Raw genomic sequence first — 20,389 nt, forward strand, 5'->3', positions numbered from 1 at the left:
TTGTGCAATAAGCTACCTGCCATGTTTTTCATGAAAAAATTTACAACTTTGTTAAACATGTTAAAGAGTATAACGTTTATTGCATAAACCTTATAATGGTGATAAATACACGTAGATTGTCACTATGACATGAAGGGTATGTTTTGTTCTATTTTGTTTATCTTGAAAACTGCATGATCGATGTTGTATATTAAATCATGTGTTCCAGGTGATGGGTTCAGTCTCCCAGTAGACTACCTATAATGATACACATAGCAAAAGTTTATCATTTTTTTCATATTGTCTCAAAAACTATTTTGATACACACATGAGATGGATATCAATTTCATTTACTTATAACTTTTTCAGGTGAAGAATAGTTGATAAAGGCAGATGATCAAAGCATTGTAATTTTACTGCCGAAATATTACATTCCAAGTAATGACAGTTTGTGGGCAGCTGACTATATGAGAATAGTTCATGAACATTCATACCTTTTTACAATTCAGGATGAAAAGGATAGAGGCATGTGTTCAAATGGTGTCCAGTCTGTTGCATCGAAAGTTCGGGATTCTGCTTTCTATTTCAAAGATAGCTTTACAAAGAAGGTATCATGGAAAAGAATGCCTGGACTGTTGAAAATGAAGTGAAACTGAGGACAGATGATCAGAAAGGTCCTACGGGAGGTTTTATGATTCCACATGTAACCAATAAGCCTGGATTGTATTATAAAACTAACGTCTATCATTCCTGTTAAATCACGAAGACAGAACCGAAAGAAGGGAAAAGACAATAGCATCACAATAAATGATTTTTTCAAACACAATTATACATAGGCACATAGATAAAACAAGTAAGGATATTGGGAATGATACAAATGTTCCAGTATACTACCATAAAAAACTACAGAAATATGCATTAAAATGTCACCACAAAGTCTTCAACATGTAGAATTCAAAATGGAAATCTGAATGACACTGACAAAAAAATGTAATAAATCTATGGTCACGACACAATGACTATTCGTTATATCTTTGTTGGTGTATTCACCGTTCCATATCATTATTCTGATATTTTAAGGTATTATTCTATGACTAAAAGGTTAAAATGTATCATCTAGCCTGTATTTATTAACAGACTAAAACTTTTCTATCTTTATTGCAGAATGCCAGTTTCTCCAAGACAAAGGATTTATTATAAAATCTTTTGAGGCCTCCAAGATCAACAAAAAAAAAAAGATTCCTGGTCACCACTATTTCCAAAAGATCGAAACATCTATCAATTATCATTGTTATCAGGCAGATTTATGTTTTGAATATAAAAAAAGGAGAATAAAATTGAGAATGGAAATGGGGAATATGTCAAAAAGACAACAACCCGACCAAAGAGCCGAAAACAGCCGAAGGCCACCAATGGGAGGAGGCGGGCTTCAGCTGGCCCCTAAATAAAAATGTGTACTAGTTCAGTGAAAATGGACGTCATACTAAACTCCAAAACATATAAATTCAAAAAGTAAATGAAATATGTAGTTATTGTCTAAATAACCCGCCACGAACAGAAATTTTATGTGCACCATCTCCACGACCATATCTTGACTATGACAAACTGCCACAATTTCATTACACGTACTTGCCACAGAGTAAAACACCATTATTCATAGATACTTTGCTCAGGGATGTTGACGGTTTTCAACCAAAAGTAAATTTAAAACGAAATTTACAGAAGGCAAGATTTCATCAAATATGGAGGAGGAAATTCCTTTTTTTCTGAAAATATAGTGGACATCACATTGGTTAGACAATATCTAAGACATTAAGAGACACTTAGAATTCGCGAAATGACAAAGAAAATAGACAAGTGGTAAGTCAAAAAAGAAAATGATGATATTGGCATTCCTTATGAACAATGCAACTGGAAGCAACTCTTTGAAGAAAGATTGATTGATTGATTGTTGGTTGCTTAACGTCCAGTGGCAAATATTTCATGCATATTCAGGACGAGAACAAATTAACAATAAATACAATATGTAGGTTCTGTAATAGGGGCGTCCGGGATTAAGGTCGGAGAAATTTAGACTGCCACGGGAAATGAGGGTATATTGGATAGGGACAGAAATTTAGCCTTGCAACAGGTCACCTACGGACCCCTCAAAGAGTTGTTGCAAGGGTTCTTAACGTGCAAAGAGCGTAGCACTCTCTTTACACGAGGCATCGGATTTAACGTCCCCATTCTGACCGGACGTGGCTGCAAATTTGTACATCCCGCACAGCCAAACGGACGCCCCACTTTAGCAAGGGTTTTACTGCCGGTCGGAGGAAGACCAATGGCGACCATACTTCTATTCCCCAGTCACCCTTGGGGGGTTTGAAGAAAGAAAAATAGAAAAAAATATGTTAGTGTTCTTGACAAATACATTCAACATCATAAGCTAGAAAGATTAAGATTCAAAAGAGACAATAAAAAAACCGAAACTTATGATTCAGTGTTTTCAATAAAAGCCGGCAGCTGTCTTTTAACTTTTTATTGCCGGCTATAAAATTTCTGATCTATAAAACGATTTTTGCAAATATCGGCGACGAGGTCGGGATAGGTAGTCATCTTTTGTTTAACGCCTTGTTCCCGAGTCTTCAGTATAATCAACGGTAGTGAGAGCAGCCCGCAGAACCAGTTTTTTCGTCATCCATGCGCTTGAAAGAACCTAAACTTTACAAACACTACAAACTGCTCAGAGTCTGAAAAGACCATATTTTGTGCTCGACGAGTACAGAGTTAACTTGAAACTCGACATAATCTCGACAGCACTTAACTGTACTCAGACTGTACCAAGATTATCAAGTAATCAATCAGACTAATTAAGTAAAGTCGAGACCAAAGTCGAGTACAGTTAAGTACTGTAAAGATTATGTCGAGTTTTGTCAAGTAAAATTTGTGCTCGAGCACAAATATGTTCTTTTCAGACTCAAGCAGTTTGTAGTGAAAGTTACAAAAAATGTTTTTGGACAAAGTATGTCCAAAAGATCAATAACTGATTACTTTAACCGGTCGGCGCCGGCGGCTCGAAAGCAGAGTAAAGGTCAGATTATAGAGAATATAGTTGTAAAATTAAGTAAAAGACAAGTTGTAAATGGCATTGAGACAAGGCAAATCCCTTTTAGATATAGCAGACGGAAGCACTAAATGCAACTGTACAAGAACATAATTTCGTCACTTCTGAGTTTTAACAATACTTTTCATATATAAGTTACAGAAACTGGCGAATAAAAAGAAATTTTATGTTTAGTCTTGTAAATTTTGATGAGAATTATTTATTACAATTACAGTAATTTAAGTGTGTCCTTTTATGGAAGTCAATACACAAAAAAATATATTACAATTAAAACACTACAAATCACATGTGTCATGAATGAGAAATAATTTTGATACTGTACAGAACATCAATTACTTCTTCTTCTGAACGGAATTCCTTCTTTTCGTTAAGTGCTACAAAATGTGTGAGGGACTGCATCGTACTCTATACATAGAATAAAGGGCTGATAACATATATGTGAGGCCAAACAAAAGAATATGTGGATATCCTTGTTTCATGTCAGAAAAAAAGGGGTAGGTAGTTATGGGTTTTAATTTTTACATTGAATGGGTATGACATCTGAAGATCTCCCATAGGGTAGGCGTTTTTGAGAAAAAAAAATATGGACGATAGGGAAACATGAAACACGCATGTATTTAAATTTTTCTTCAGCTTGACTCATAGATTTATTTAAAATTCGTGAAAAATATTTGGAGTTTTTAATTTTTGAAGAGCAACGTGAAATCATAGAAAAGCTTTTTCCAAATGAGGACTTGAATAAAATTCACCAAAACAATTGTTGTTAAGCTTTTCTCTTTCAATCACTGGAAAAATTTGAGCATTCATGGCTACCATCAAAAGATTTGTCATATTGCCATGTGACAAGGTTATGGAACTTCATATTTGTTGCAGACCAGGGTATTTACAGTTTACTATGTAAAAAGCACAATATGAAAAACATGAGAAACAAATCAAGTGTATTTGTAGAAACACCAAGTACAAGATTTTGGAGTGTCAGTATTCCAGAAAGAAAAAAATCATAAAAAAGAAAATCAGAATAATATTTTATTCCAAGCTTTTTATTCACTTTTATTCGTCATGGATCAGATGGTTGCTAAATTAAAATTAACAAATTTCTACAATTTGTAGAACAAATTGAGGTACACGATTTGAAGTACTTCAATCATAGGTCAGACGGATCACAAAAAGAAATTATTTCAAGGTAGATCATCTGTATATATTTCCTCAGATAGAATTTTCTCATACTATGCCAAAATTACCATGCTTTTTATCAAAAATATAATAAAAAGTATGGATCACCTTGCTATTTTTTAAGCTACAAGTCGTGCAAAATCGCTCAATTTACATAGATTGTCCATTAAAAACACTTTTTTGTGAATAAAAAGAAATCTATGAGATAGAATTTTAAAATAAAAAATGAAGAGATAGGTTTATAATATGCTTTAAGAAAAGAAAAAGAAAAAAGGGTGTCACCGAACTTATTTTCTTGCTACAAGTAAAAAATAAAAATTTCACTATTATTCCAGTATTAAATGTTTACTGTAAGAGTTATCTCCCCTTAAATAGCTAAGTTAAAAAAATTATTCTAAAAAAAAACAAATATTTGGTATTTGTTTAAACATTTTGGATTATGCAATAAATCATTTATTTTTCTTTATAAAAATAAACATTCTTACACATAAATTGCAAATCTGTTTCAAAATTTGCAGATTTAGGCAAAGAACTAGACCGATTGTGTACTGCTATTGTACAATCCAAGATGGTGGTCTACAGTGAATCTACCTGAACTATTTCTGATACTTTAAAAAGTGTATTGATTGAAAAGCTACAGAAAGTTATGGATTGATGATTGATTTTTTATCTTCTTTAGAACAAATGAAAACATACATTCAGGGTATGTGAATCCAGTTTCCAAATCTGCGAAGGTTGATTTTTCTCTTTACTGCTAATTTACCTGAGAATTCTGACTCCGCAAATTCAAAAACTTTGTATACTGTGTTGATGGAAAATTTAGAGTCTATGAAATCAAATGTGAATAAAGTATCTGGATTATGCACTGATGGAGCTAGCGTTAATGTAGGCAAACGTGTAAGCTATACTTAAAAGAGAAAACAAAAACATATAAGCAACTCATTGTGTTTGCTATCGTTTGGCCCTTGCTTGTACGGATACAAATTCTGCCCTGAAATGAATAGGCAATATTGAGGCACACAAGCCCTACCTATGGAAGTTATTTCACTACATGAAAATGGTATGCTTTTTGCGCCACATTGAAGGTTATAGACAGATATTATTTGAAGCAAATGTAAAGCAAAAATGTACCAAAATTCTGAAAAAGGCATAGAAGACAAGATGAGTGAGTTTTGAGGCATCAATTAATGCGGTTATGGAAGACTTTATACCATTTGTTCAAACTCTAAACGAATTGTCAGAAAGTGACAGTGCAGCATATGGTTTGTTTAAACAAATGAATGAAGCTCATTTTGTTGGTTTAGTGTTTATTCTGCATGCTATTTTGCCCATTCTAGGAAGAATGACTCTTTCAACAATAGTATGTTAACTGCAGTGCAGTCAGTCCTACGTTAGAGTGTGCAATATCAGAATTAAAGGAGATATCCGAAAGCAAATCTCAAATAAATGCGGCCAAAGAGGAACTCAAACTTGGTGGTAGATTAGAGCTCCTTGACATACGTATTGGAAGTCATGCAGAGGTACAACTTGGCTAAACATTATGTTATTACATAAAAGCCGTTATTGACAACATTGAAAAACGTTTCCCAGATATTCCTATTTTATTGGCCTTAAATATCTTCAATCCACTCTTGATTCCAGTGAAGAGAGCCTAGAAATTTCGAAATTACGGAGTTGAATCAATCGCTATTATTCATGAACAATTTTTTTCATACGGCAGATTCCAAATTAGAAGAATTAACGCCTGAGTGGAATTTATTGAAATTTCATTTGTTAAAGAAGAAAGCGCATAGTTCCTGGGATCGAAGGAATGACTGCACTTGAATGGTGTTTAAGGGAAGTAATGAAATGTAAACATGTATATAGTTATATGTGTACCTCACTTAGATTTTTAGGACTGGTCGAAGTAATATTAACACTTCTAGTATCTTATGCCTAATAAAGGGGATCGTCAAGGGTCAAAAAAATAAAAAAATAATCTTCGAAACCGTTTGAAGAATGATATGTCCAACGTATTGCTGAATGTAGTTGTCAATAGGCCTGCTTTGTGGTCTGATGAATGTGATCAGCTAATTAGTTTTTCTGTGTCCAACTGGAGAAAATCTAAGAACAGACGAAAACTTCCTGTTGCCGTGGCCAGAGGTAAAAAAATTGATTTGTTGCTTGTTGGTTGAGTTAATAGTAGTATACAAAAACATGGAAACAATTTGATTTCAAATAGAGTACCAATTTTAATTCACGAACTCCGCTAAATCTGATTGATCTGTACAACATCTACATAAACGCTGGTTTAATCCTCCCGAACCCCCACCTTAGCGAGAGGGGGGATACCCCCTTTTGAGCTTGTGACGCACGGTTCGGGCCTTGCGACCCTCATGATTGCCTCAAATACTTATTATTCTTCCTCTTATTCAGAAATTTATTGAGAACACTGAACTAATCACATTGGTAAATCTATATATCATGAAGACAATTCTGACAGAGAAAGTAAAGGTGATAATAATAATGAATCAAGTGAAAAGGAAATTGTATTAAGTAATGATAAAAATAAATCAAGTGATGAGGATATTGCATCAAATGAAAAGAATGTTCAATTAGTAAGTGAGGGAGAAGATGATAGTTTATCTTACCTCCTATACATTTCTAGGAATATGATTGGTTAAAAAGCAACCGCATGGAAACCGTGTATATTTCATATTGGGTTAGTAGGCGGGGCTTATTTCCATACACGGTTAGTAGTAGTGTTATGTCCATTTATAAAAACAACACGGTGTTGAGGAAAAATCTGAAAGGTTTCAACAGACGAAGAAATTGATGATGAACGATTGAAATAAATTCATAAAACACATTTAAAGCTAACAAGTTGTTATTGTTGGCATTTGTTTCTATATAGACCAATGGAAGTAGGTTCTTAATAGGCCAATATTCTAAATACCACATGTTAGTCGATAAGATAAATTCGTTACACAGTGTGCTGGTGACCTAATACGATATATATGGGGTCAGTATATTCCATATGGGGTGAGCTCGCTCTCACCCCATATGGAATTTACTGACCCCATATATATCGTATTAGGTCACTAGCACACTATGTAACTAATAATATTGGAAAAATATGACTGATGATATTTTCGATAAAAGTAACTCTGAAGTAGAGGAAATAATCCAAACCACAACAAGAGTAATATGTAGAATTTCAGTGCCAGCTAGATTTAGAGACTTATCAGCTATTTAAGGATGTACTTAAGTCAGGTTTTGGAATTTTTTCTATGAAACAGGGTAAAACACTTTGCCTTATAACACCCACTTTTCTTTTCATAGAAGACTTCAATAAGTCATAAAAGTCATTTGACAAAATTACAAACCTGTTCGTGCATTTTTCATTGTTATTCAACGCAAAATAATTATCTAAGATACCTGGGACGATCTCATTTCATAAAGGATCTCTTCTGTTTACTTATTGTACCTCGAACTTATTAACCCATTGTAGGTCTTTTAGTTGAGGTTCAATTTACTAAAAGTTATTTGGGCATGACTAATTAGATACGCCCTTAGAATCAGGGGGTCCTAATCAGGATCGGGGAAAAATAACAGCAAGCAAAATACCATAATTTACAATTTCCGAGAATCAAAGAACTTGTAGTTGATTTAATATTTCCGATCTATAATCAGACGGTATTTGAGTGGAAACCTGTCCCAAAAATGAACCGTGAAATGTTGGCTGCAATAGGGATTTATTTACAAAATAAGTCCATATCTCATTTCCTTATAGTGGCCATTATTGATTGTTAATTCATGTCGTTTTGTTTTAGGCATTCGTCTACCGTGGAGAAAAAAGAGGATGGAGGAGGGGCTAATAGCTTAACTTAACGATTTTGATCATGGTTCAACTTTATTCTAGTACGGCATACGTTTTACCTCTAGCCAACGCTCTATCTTATTAAAGTGTCACTCTAAAATTGTTATCATTTGCTACAGGTCGATCCATTTTGCATCTCGTCGTGAATATGCATGACATATTTGCCACTAGACATAAAGGGAGCAATCAATTACTCAGCTTCATTTAATGATGTATAATCAGTAGTCTTCAGTTGATGATTGGCTAAATTTTCCAATTTTTATATATATTTGATTTTTAAGCGTAAATTTTAGCATTTCTTTCCTCATGTTTCTCTGCATTTAATTTTTTTTAACATTAAATTACGTAGTCCACATCAGGGGTTACATTGTATCATATCCAGACAAAAATCTTCATTGAGTGACAATAACTCATATATTGAAGCGTTCAGCAAAAGCAGTCTCGTTAAGGTGACAAAATTTGCTGTTTCAAGTTTTTTTTTTATATCTGGTATAGTTGTCAGAAAAACAAAAATGGATGAAAAAAAAATGTTAGCAACAATTTATATACGGATTCAACTTACTTTGTCCGTTTCGTTTATTTTTTTAATATTGTCTTACTGATCTGTTTTGTTATTGTAATTTTTTTTTCATTTACAATTTTCCTTGCAAAAGGCGCAAACAATGTTTTAAAATCAGCAATGCGACTTATTTGAAGATTTAGCTGACCTTTGTTGTTGTTTGGAGGCTTCAATCATTTAACGTGTGCGTAAATCGTATTTCCCCTTCAAAGAGATATTCAAATTGTTCTTTAACATATAGTTAGCGTGAAACTCTCACTACTCCAGGCATAGGATATACGACATTAATATTTCGACTAGACGAAGCTGCGTATTTATACATCCGAACAGCCTAACGGACACACCCCTTTAGCAAGGGTATACTGTCGACGGGAGAAGTCTAGAGATGTCAATATTTCTATACCCAAGTCAATCCTTTGGGTTTGAATAAACGGAGATAAAGGTTAAAGGTATACATTAATGCGACAACAACCCAACGATCGACACAGATAAATCATAACATTAAGAGTCAACATACAGTCTTTTGTAATAGAAAAAATGCCCATACAGAATAATAAGCTCAAAATCGTCCCATGACTCAAAATTACAGAGTTAATTTAATAATCTTGTTCAAAGATATCCCAACAGGCACAAGTGTTTGGTTGAAAAATATCACCTGCCTTTTTTTTAATTTCGATCGGTGGAAATTAAAGAAGGTTTAATATAAACTAGTAGAAGAAAAATACTTCATTGTATAGTAACGGTAAAAAAATGATGATTATGGATGCCGTCCAGAGGCAAATGAAATGCATATTCAGGACGATAAAATGTAAATATAATATGAATATTAACCCTGCTTTGTGCTGGACCGACACGCTGAGCCGGATTTTTAACGTGTAAGTTCACACGCTAACAGTTTGCAGGAAGAAAAGGCACCCTACCCGGACACATTTCTGACTCCGAGCCGACCAGTCTGTGCTCTTACTCTTAAATGCCGCGTGTTTAGCGTTGAAACAGCAAATGCCAATGTTAACGTCTTTGTTTGACCCGGTCGGGATTCGAAACAACAACCTCCCGCTCGAGGTGAACACACTCACACGTGACCGACCAGGAGAGCGGTGGTATGGAATATCATACAAAAAAAACAATACAGTTTCACAGAATGCTCACAGTTACTAAGCGAGCTAAAACTATCTAACCTAAATTAGACGCGTTAAATGATATTGGACACTACACGTAAATATCGATGGCCGACTTCAGAGTAGATTGCATGGATCAACGCTCTCTGCGAAAAAAAACCTCTTGCACCAATTATTTGAGGGGTCCGGATGTGGGCAGTTGTTACACGGCTCAATTTCTGTCCTTACTCAATTTACCCGTATTTTCCAGTGGTATTCAAGTTTCACGTCCAACCTCACTGTCGACCTCCAATTCCAAGACCTACTTTTTCTATTTAAAATTTATGTGTTATCGTCATGAACATGCATGAAATATTCGCCGATGGACGTAAAGCAAACAACAATCAATCAAATTCATCAATTATTCCATGTACATAGTACCCGAAGACAAGAATTTGTAAAATGCTATAACGTAATATTTCCATTTAAATCACTCAATAATAGTGCAAAATTTGCCATATGTTTTTTGTTATTTTTATTTTATCCAATTTATTACATAACTGAACTCTTATAAAAACAAATTTATAAATGTGTTTTTTTACTATGGTTCTTATCTACTGTTTTATTATGATTTATCAGATATGATTATGTCAGGCGATTATAAAACTAAGAAAGGTAAAAGTTTTTTTAAGGTGTTTATGCTTTATTTAGACACGAAATGGGAATGACGGACGACGAAAATAAAAGTGTTTGTTTTCCTATAATACATTGTATTTCAATTTAAGAAGGATGCTCAACCTTGCGAAAATATCTCATCTATACACGTTTTGATTGAGCCACTCAAACCTACATAACTTGTTGCTAAAGATGTGACATTTAGGCTATTTGATACGATTTTATTCTTTGAAGTTTACAGGCATAGTTTTTTATTTAAAGATAAAACAAACAAAACGAGATTTATCAATTAATTTGACTGAACAGACAACACTAATTATTTACATTTGCATGTAACGTAGTGTAGGAAATTACAGAATCAAAACCAAAATGAACATTTACCTGAATATTGTGAAGGACATTATGCATCAAGGTCTGTTCGATTAGAAGTGGGCTGTTTAATTAACTAATTGTTGGAAGAGTTTACTTACTGTTTTCATATGGTCTGGTCTTTACGAATCTATTTCATGATTACTGACAGATTAAAAACATCAAATATATATAACTAGAAGTTTTTGTGCAGAAATGTATTGATCAGTTGTAAATGAGGGTTGTATAGGGTTTTGATTTACTTATTTATAGAATAAAAAATTGTTATTTTGAAAAATTGGAATTCAAAAATATAAATTTACCCCTTAATTTTATAAAACTATCCTATGGTATTATTTTAATGCTACAAAAATTATAATAAATAAATAATTAAATGATGTACTGCCATTTAATCGGTCCGTTTCCAATTTAATTTGGTTACTGTTATTTGAATATATATCAGTCTGAATACTGTTTAACTATCATTTAAATTGAATATATTTAGACTCGTCCAATTCAGGGGAATTATGCATCTGCAAGTGGTTTTTTGTGTTCTTTTCTTATGTTTTGACGGTTTGGAAGTCAGTAAAAGTTAGTTCAATTATTAAGTTAATATTGACATTAAAAGACCTCCTAGCAAAAAGGGGTGTTCGAAGGTCTTTTAATATCAATATTAAAATTGAGAATGGAAATGGGGAATGTGTCAAAGAGACAACAACCCGACCATAGAACAGACAACAGCAGAAGGTCACCAACAGGTCTTCAATGCAGCGAGAAATTCACGCACCCGAAGGCGTCCTTCAGCTGGCCCCTAAACAAATATATATACTAGTTCAGTGATAATGAACGCCATACTAAACTCCAAATTGTACACAAGAAACTAAAATTAAAAATAATACAAGACTAACAAAGGCCAGAGGCTCCGACTTGGGACAGGCGCAAAAATGCGGCGGGGTTAAACATGTTTATGAGATCTCAACCCTCCCCCTATACCTCTGGCCAATGTAGAAAAGTAAACGCATAACAATACGCACATTAAATTCAGTTCAAGAGAAGTCCGAGTCTGATGTCAGAAGATGTAACCAAAGAAAATAAACAAAATGACAATAATACATAAATAACAACAGACTACTAGCAGTTAACTGACATGCCAGCTCCACACTTCAATTAAACTGATTGAAAGATTATGTCTTCATCATATGAATATCAGGCACAATCCTTCCCGTTAGGGGTTTAGTATCATACCATCAAAACATATATGAGAAGAACATAACCCGTGTCATGCCAACAACTGGTTTTTAAATAAATGTGTTTAGTGCCGATGCAAAGACCCTATAAGTGAATCAATATTAACGCCAAAATATGCAATATTTAATGACCTGACAACAGTATCGTAACTATATCCCTTCTTAATAAGTCTATTTAACGGTTTTGTTAGCTTCAGAGGTGAATACTGACATTTTTGTGCTTTATAAAGAATATTTCCATAAAAAATTGGATGTGAAATACCTGAACGTATAAGAAGTCTGCATGTTGAGCTATATTTACGAATGATGTCCTTATACCGACGCAGTGATCTGGAAGAATTTATTCTCTATGGGCCCAGGGCCCCAAAAAAATAAATTCAATGGGCCATTTTTAGAATTAATGGGCCATGTTGTCAAATGAGTGGGTCATTCGTTTACAATAAAATAAAATAAAAAAAGTGTATATTTGACTGTACTAACAAGTATGATTCTAATTAATATCATGGATATTGTTCCTGTGATTTTGTAATTTCAATTTCAATGAATATACAATAACTTCTTCCAAACCGGGCAATATTTACGATAACCTTTATTTACAATGTTAAAACTGGTACTGTTCCCTTGTTCATGTTCATGTTTTTTTTTACATTAAATTTGGGTCTTCGTCGATACCATACTTATTCCAGACGTTCCGTATTAGAGGACGTTTCTGGCATTTCCTCTGCACTTGTATTATTATTACTTCATCACGATGACAAGAATAACAGTAGAGAGCAACGTTAATTGATAAGACACAACAACAATTCGCTGAAGGCATGTTTACACAATGTAAAAACGAGACAAAGACCAAAAAAATTGACAAGGACAGGTAAGTCCCTTTTATGGAGACAAATACTTTTGGGTTTTTCAGTCGAAATAATAGCAAGCTTACTTAAAAGATTATAATAAGGGAAGAATTCTCGCTTGTACTAGCCAATTTTCACAAATTTAAAGTTGTTTATAAAAAATTATATCATTAATGATGGTTAATTACGTTTTTTGGGTAAACAGTCATACCCAAACAAAAAAAATTGAGGAACAAATCATGGTAATAAATGATAACCAAATCGTATGATTTCTTTATGATTTGAAAGTGATAAAATTTCACATGCAAATGAGCTAACAAATCACAACAACAAATCACGAACAAATTGCTTCCAATTCATAAGCAAATCACAAACAAATTGTCAAGAAATTGTTTTGAAATCATTAACAAATCAGAGATCATTGCTTTCCTACTTCAAGCAAATCACAAACAAATTGTTTTCAAATTGTAAATAAATTGTAAAGAAATTGTTATCAAATCTTTAACAAATCAGAAGTAAATCATATTCCTACCTCAAGCAAATCACAAACAAATTGTTTTCAAATTATGAAGAAATTATAAACAAATTGTTATCAGAATGATCTTTAACAAATCACAAGTATATCATATATTTCTACCTCAAGCAAATCACAAGTAAATCGTCAATAAATTTGGATCAATCATCAATTCACAGATTAAATCATTTACATCCAGATCAAAAATATTTTCTGCCCCTGACTACCCACAAACTTTGAAGTGCATTTGTCTTCATTTTACCTTAGCTACTCCTCTAATTGTAAAAAGGAATACTATCTTTGGTTGCGATGAGGGACGAATCGTTCCCTCTGTTTAGGTTTCTCTTACTTCTCTTCCGAATTTGACTCTAACGAGATTTGACAAAACTTGGGCAACCACGTGTACTTTAAGGATGCATGTCGAATATATATACATAGGTGATGAGTCTTAGTCTTGGTCCAAATTTGCTAATGTAGCTTTGCCCCTACTGCCCGGGATCTGGCCAGTAAACATGAAAAATTAAAACATGAAACTTGCCAGTGAATTTTGTCTGCTGGCTCGGGAAGCTAGTCTTTAATTGCATGTCTCGAACTGTTTACACATCTTTTACACATTTTTATTTTGAAAATTAATCCTGGCAGTACAAAATTAAATCGAGATACTTAAATGCACAGTTTCTGAATTTAAAAATTTCACACCTTTTACATGTTAAATAGTATTAATTGAATGTGTGAAATTATAAATAAATAACTGAGATTCCTTACCACTCTCATCATTGATAGTACAACTCCTCATCTTGCAACCTTCTTTGTTCAGTTAATGTAGAACAGTATTTGAAATTTGAATTTGATCTCAACCGGAAGTCAGAGAGATAGATAAACAAAGAAAATTCGAATGTATTAACATTTTATTCATTGTAGCAAATCATCAATGAATCACATCATGATAGCTAACAAAGTTACAAATCATTTTCAAATTATTTCATATGATATTCTAAGTAAACAAATCATAACGAAATCACATCATTTTGGCTAACAAAGTTAACAAATCTCTTTCAGATCACTTCATACAATTTTCTAAGTAAACAAATCATAAAGAAATCACGCAAAAACAGAAACAAATTGCTTACAAATCATACAATTGAAAGAAATCACAAAGAAATCAGTTTTAGGGAATTTGGCAAATTCTGATTTGTTTATAATTTGTTTAATGAATCACAAGCAAATGGTACTAACAAATCGCAGAATCACGATTTGAAAGAGATTTGAATACGATTTGAAAGCAATTTGTTCATTTATTTTTCTGTTTGGGTACCGCTTGTTGCTATTATTACCATAGGAAAACACCCGAGACGTCCAAAAATACATAGGTGCTCCTATCATTGGAGTAAACACTACACAGTTGTGTACTCACACATGGCGGCACGTAATACGATCGGAAATCCATTTGACGATATCTCAACGTTTCAAAACGAAGTGAAAAATATCATGCGCCACGCGGGCGCTTACATTTGTCACTTTATGCGCCATTTCTGGTCGATAAGCGCAATTGGCGCAAGGCGCACGTCCTTCCCGATCACTGTACCGATGATAAAATTTAGTAAATGTTTTGACTAGTTTGTGACATCGAAAACCTTGGTGTAATAATTTTTCAGTAATACATAAATTTCTCTCGTTAAAATCTAAAACATTGTTACATACACGAGCGAATCGTACAAGTTGAGATATATAAACACCGTAAGATGGTGACAAGGGAACGTCACCATCTAAAAATGGATAATTAACGATAGGAAATGAAAAATCATCTCTTTTATCATATATTTTAGTATTAAGCTTTCCGTTAATGATATAGATATCAAGATCGAGGAAAGGGCAGTGGTCATTGTTAGTATTAGCTTTATTTAAAGTAAGTTCAACAGGATAAATTTCTTTAGTATACATACTGAAGTCGTCATTATTGAGAGCCAAAATATCATCCAAATATCTAAAAGTATTATTAAACTTGTGTATCAGATGTTGTTTCGATGGGTCTTTGCTGATTTTTGTCATAAATTGTAACTCATAGCAATACAAAAAAAGGTCCGCAATAAGTGGTGCACAGTTAGTCCCCATTGGAATTCCGATAACCTGACGATATACGGAATCTCCAAAGCGAACAAAAATGTTATCTAGTAAAAATTCAAGGGCATATATAGTATCAAAGCATGTCCAATTGACATAGTTTTTTTGTTTATTGCTACTAAAAAATGACCTAAAAGAGTTTGAACATATATATTCACATTCTGACTTTTTAAATGCCCATTTAATTAGATGTGTGAATTTTTTCTTAATGAGAATATGAGGAAATGTGGTATATAGGGTAGAAAAATCAAAACTTTGAACAGATTCAAAATCACCAATATATGCATGCAATTTATCAAGTACTTCCAACGAGTTCTTGACACTCCAAAAGTAATTAATTCCACTATTTTCGAAGGCCTTATTTGAACAATTTATTATCAGGTTTTTGATTGTACCAAGTGTACTGGTAAGAAGAATAGACAATTTAGTAGTGGAACAATGGCTTGAAGACGAAATGAATCTATATTTGTAAGGTGTTTTGTGTAGCTTCGGAAGCCAATACATAGTTGGGACTTTCATTGTATTTGGTTCTGCTTGTAAAGCGGTAGCTAAAAGTTTATGTTTGTTACAGATGTCGTTTTCTGAAAATGGAGTCAGACTTATCATTCAACTTTTACTATAATTACTAATTGCTTTTGTGTCATAGTTATTATTTCTGTCTATCTTGGCATGAAAAATAGTCCCTATAACAGGATTCTTAGGCAAGTAGAACATGATCCAAGTGATGTAAATGATTGGAATTACAACGGTTTTCAAAGACATATCTAATCCTGAAAGGAATAGATATGGTAGCAATATCAAAGTCAAGACGCTTAAAAAAAAATGTGTATACGATTGTTCTTATAATATCACGAATACAACAATCCAAAACAAATTAAATAGACTTAATCAAATGGACGAACACAACTGCTATAATTTCTTATTAACACCAGGAAAGGACCTCGTTATAAACATATCTGAAGAGTTTAATTACTTATCTATACTGTTTTAAAAGTGTGAGTGTGTCACACAAAGCTGTTTTTTAATGACCGAGACAGAGGGACGGAAGTCAAGAATTAGCCATATCTCAAATGACCTAGTGAACAAAAATGTGTAGATATTCCATATTTTTGTTTGCATTGGATTACTATCTAACTGACGTTTACTAACATTTCATATATTTTAGTAGAGATTTATTGGAAACATCTTAACATTCAATAATTTATTAACTTAAATAGAATTCAACAATCATCATCATCAGTATACAAAATTCACACTCGAGTAATCTGGGTATGATTCTCCTTTCAAAACTCCACACTGCGATAAATTTGCGCACGCTCTGTGGAAGAGACGTTCACAATTGTCACATTTAATTGAAGTCAACATAACTTTTATTTCAATTTCACATTTGTAGCAGGATTTATTTTCTCCACAGGATTTATTTTCTCCACAGGATTTATTTTCCCCATTGTTCGTAGCCTTATTTTTACGTTTCTTTTTTCCTTGTTTTGGCTCCAAACTTTTCATTTCCTTCAGTCGCTTTATTTCCTTTCTTTCTTCTTTTCTTTTCTCTTTCTTCGTGCTTTTTTTCCCTTTCCTTTCTGTCAGAATTTTATTTATTTGAAGATCAGACAAAGCTTTGGGCAATTGAACATACTTTTTTTTTCTTGAAGACGTCTCTTTTGCCTTTTGCAATTGTAAGAATTTACCAAAGCAGTCTTTTGAAACAGAAATTGATGGAGCAATTGAACTGGAAGTGGGGATGCTAGCTTCTTCTTCTGCCTCGGCACACTGGACATATTTCCAATTTCACTCGATAGTGGTGCAGTCGAGATGTACTCAATAGGACATGTAGGAAGCACAGTACTTACAATGGAAGCATTGTCATCAAAGGTAGAAGTAACTGCATGCAGAATGTGACTGGTAATGGATCTAGCTTTACCTCTGGAAATAAACAGCTTGGTGCAAGTTTTGGATTTTCAGTTATAGAAGGGAAAAGTCCTGCCTCTTTTTACAGCATTCTCTACGTAAACTGACATGTCCCATGCTGATTTGAACACCTTTGCAAAAACTGCTTTTGTATCCGTTTCACCTGGATTTTCCATCTGATAAGTTCTGACAGATTTCCTCCAATTATATTTTAAGGATGAGAACATACATAAATCTAGAGGCTGCATGATATGACTTGCGTGTTGCTGCAAACAATACATCACGAAGTTTTCCTTTATACTGAACTTATTGACCTCTAAACTGATGCGTGTAAAGTGGCAATTTACAAATAAAACTACTGGAAGAGAAACCTTTCTTGCTTTAATGTGTGGAACACAAGTATCCCGAAGCCAAGTAAGAAAAAGATCTGAATCCACCCAACCATTAATGCTTCTGCCAAGTATGACATTTTCAAAACCTTCAACCGGGTTGTATTCAAATCTGATTCCCGGATAAACAATCATTGAAGGTAAATAGTGGGCTGTTGCACTAGTGCACGCAAGTACAGTGATTTGGGTTTTATCTGAGCTAGAGAAGTTATAAACCTGTTTTGGTCCACTCATTGTTGATACTTTACCACAATGTAGTCTTAGGACATAGCGGAGAACCACTTACATCCGCATTCTATAATCTAGATGGGTCACTTAGGATTTCCATTTCACCCTCTACCTCTTCCTTCAAATACTTTGAAAAGACTTCAAACCAATTCTTTATCTTGAAAGGTGACACCATGGGCCTTTCCTTTCTAAGATCATTGGGTGTTCTCTCTGAAATTTCTAGATGACGAGCTTTAAAACCATAATACCAATCTTTGCCAGGAAGAATGTCTTTGAACTTGGTTTGTCTGCCATCGCCGTCCAAAATTTTCTCTACTTTATGCAATAATTTAAATCTGGTTCTTGGATACCCTATTTTTCCAATTTCTATGCACCATGTAACAATCCTAGACTCTTCTGTCGTAGATATCACAGCTTTAGGTCCAGACCGTTGTGCAATTTCAGTCCTCCTGTTTACCTTGTCCTGTACTGTATATCTAGGGATACCATATGCCAAAGCAGCCTTTCTCACAGAGATACCAGCATCTTTTACCAACTGGACAACCATTTGGTTTCTAAAGTGGTGTCATTAGAAATTTGTTTGTATTTCTTTTTTTTCTTTTGACATACTGAAAGAAAGAAAATGGTTTGCTTTTACAAATTGTGACTTGGATGGAGAGTCGCCTCATTGGCACTCATACCACATCTTCTTATATCTAAGTCAATAGTATTGATTTATTTATGATTGATTGTTGGTGTTTAACGCCACTTCAGCATTGTTTGCTATGTTGTGGGGGCCAGTTTTTATTGATGGAAGTAGCGGGATGCATGAACGATCGACCTTCGGTAGAAAAAAAGGTTATCGTAATCAATTGAAAATGGAGTCGAGCGCACATTCACAGGCGCACTTCTCACAACATCAATGTTGACTGGCTAGTGATGATATCAGTCTGAATACTGTTTAACTATCATTTTAGTTGAATATATTTAGACTCGTTCAATTCAGGGGAATTAGGCTTCTCCAAGTGGTTTTTTGTGTTCTTTTCTTATGTTTTTGACGAATTGTAAGTCAGTAAAAGTTCAATGATTAAGTTAATATTGACATTAAAAGACCTCCTCACAAAAAGGGGTGTTCAAATCCCTTTTTGTTTGAAGATCTTTTAATATCAATATTAACTTAATCATTGAACTTTTACTACTACTTAAAGCAGATTCTAGATATCTTTTCTTACGATTTGAAGCCCAATTATGTCAATGATAAATATAAGGTAAAAGTCAAAGAAAGCTTTCTACCCTTTTTTTAAATATTAAATATCTCGAAAAGGAGTTCCATATCCTATCAAAATTTTAAGCTTATCTGTTCCTTTTAAACTTGAGCTGTTTTATAGTATCAATTTCAAATTCCAGATTTTTAAAATTTCACTTAAGTACAATCTTAAAATGTCTTTTTTCTTTGTTTTATTGATCATGTACATACTTTAACAACAGTATTCAAAAACAGTTATAATTTATTACTACAGAAAAAAAAAAAAACAACCATCACTAAGGACATCCTACAATGTATCACTTAGTACCAGAATAATTCAGATAAAGTTAATAAGACACATACTTTTTCCTGCATTCAAATCATCAAACATTCAGTTTTTACAGCCCAAATCAGTAAAGGACATTAACATTTTTTATGTTATAACCAGAATTTGCACCGGTCCTACCTGCCTTATAAATATTGCACGGTCCTTTACAAACGAACACTATTCATAAATTTACATTTTGGAAAAAAAAACCAGCTTTTATTCTAAGTAAGCGTGCACCAATTGGCGAAGACGACTTTCCGAAAATGCAGATAAGAGTGTTGGTATTGATTTGAATACTTGTTTGAAGAATGTTAACATTGAATCGAATTTTTCACATCGTAGTTTCTCCACTTAGACCTATACATACTATAGGCAGTATATCTTGAAAGACGTTTAACATTTTCGTTTCCCCAAAACAGTCACTGACTTTAAAAAGAAACTGGAAGTAAATGTGTACTATTAATAGACTGGACTTCCTGCTTTTAGTTTTGAACGACTTGTTTTTACTGAAAAGGTAAGATTTGAAAATATACAAGCCATGCATGTGTTCACTTAAGTTAATGAGGTAAATTAGACAAAACTCCACTTTACGTTGCATAATGAAAATGTGTATGTAAGACAAGAAGAGTTACTCAAGAGTAACACGCGTTCTAGAAGACTTGATCCTACTTTTTGTTTCGAATAGCTTTATCTTTCCAAATCGTAGATTATTTTTATATATTATACATGTTCGAAAGAGCGTAGCATTTTATTTTAAGTATGAAACGACCTTCATTTATTTCCATTTA

At 33.4% G+C, this 20,389-nt stretch overlaps 1 protein-coding gene across 1 annotated transcript; it reads right to left on the reverse strand.

Moving 5' to 3' along the window:
* Positions 1-217: 217 nt before the first annotated feature.
* LOC127723648 (uncharacterized) lies at positions 218-18,595 on the reverse strand. Its single transcript, XM_052230404.1, has 3 exons — positions 18,431-18,595; positions 17,874-18,036; positions 218-237 (listed from the first exon to the last, which is right to left on the reverse strand). Exons 1-3 carry the CDS (start codon positions 18,593-18,595, stop codon positions 218-220), a joined length of 348 nt encoding a protein of 115 aa, XP_052086364.1.
* Between the last annotated feature and the right edge of the window lie 1,794 nt (positions 18,596-20,389).

Source organism: Mytilus californianus, unplaced genomic scaffold, assembly GCF_021869535.1.
Source record: "Mytilus californianus isolate M0D057914Y unplaced genomic scaffold, xbMytCali1.0.p SCAF_1, whole genome shotgun sequence".
Classification (NCBI taxonomy): Eukaryota; Metazoa; Mollusca; class Bivalvia; order Mytilida; family Mytilidae; genus Mytilus; species Mytilus californianus.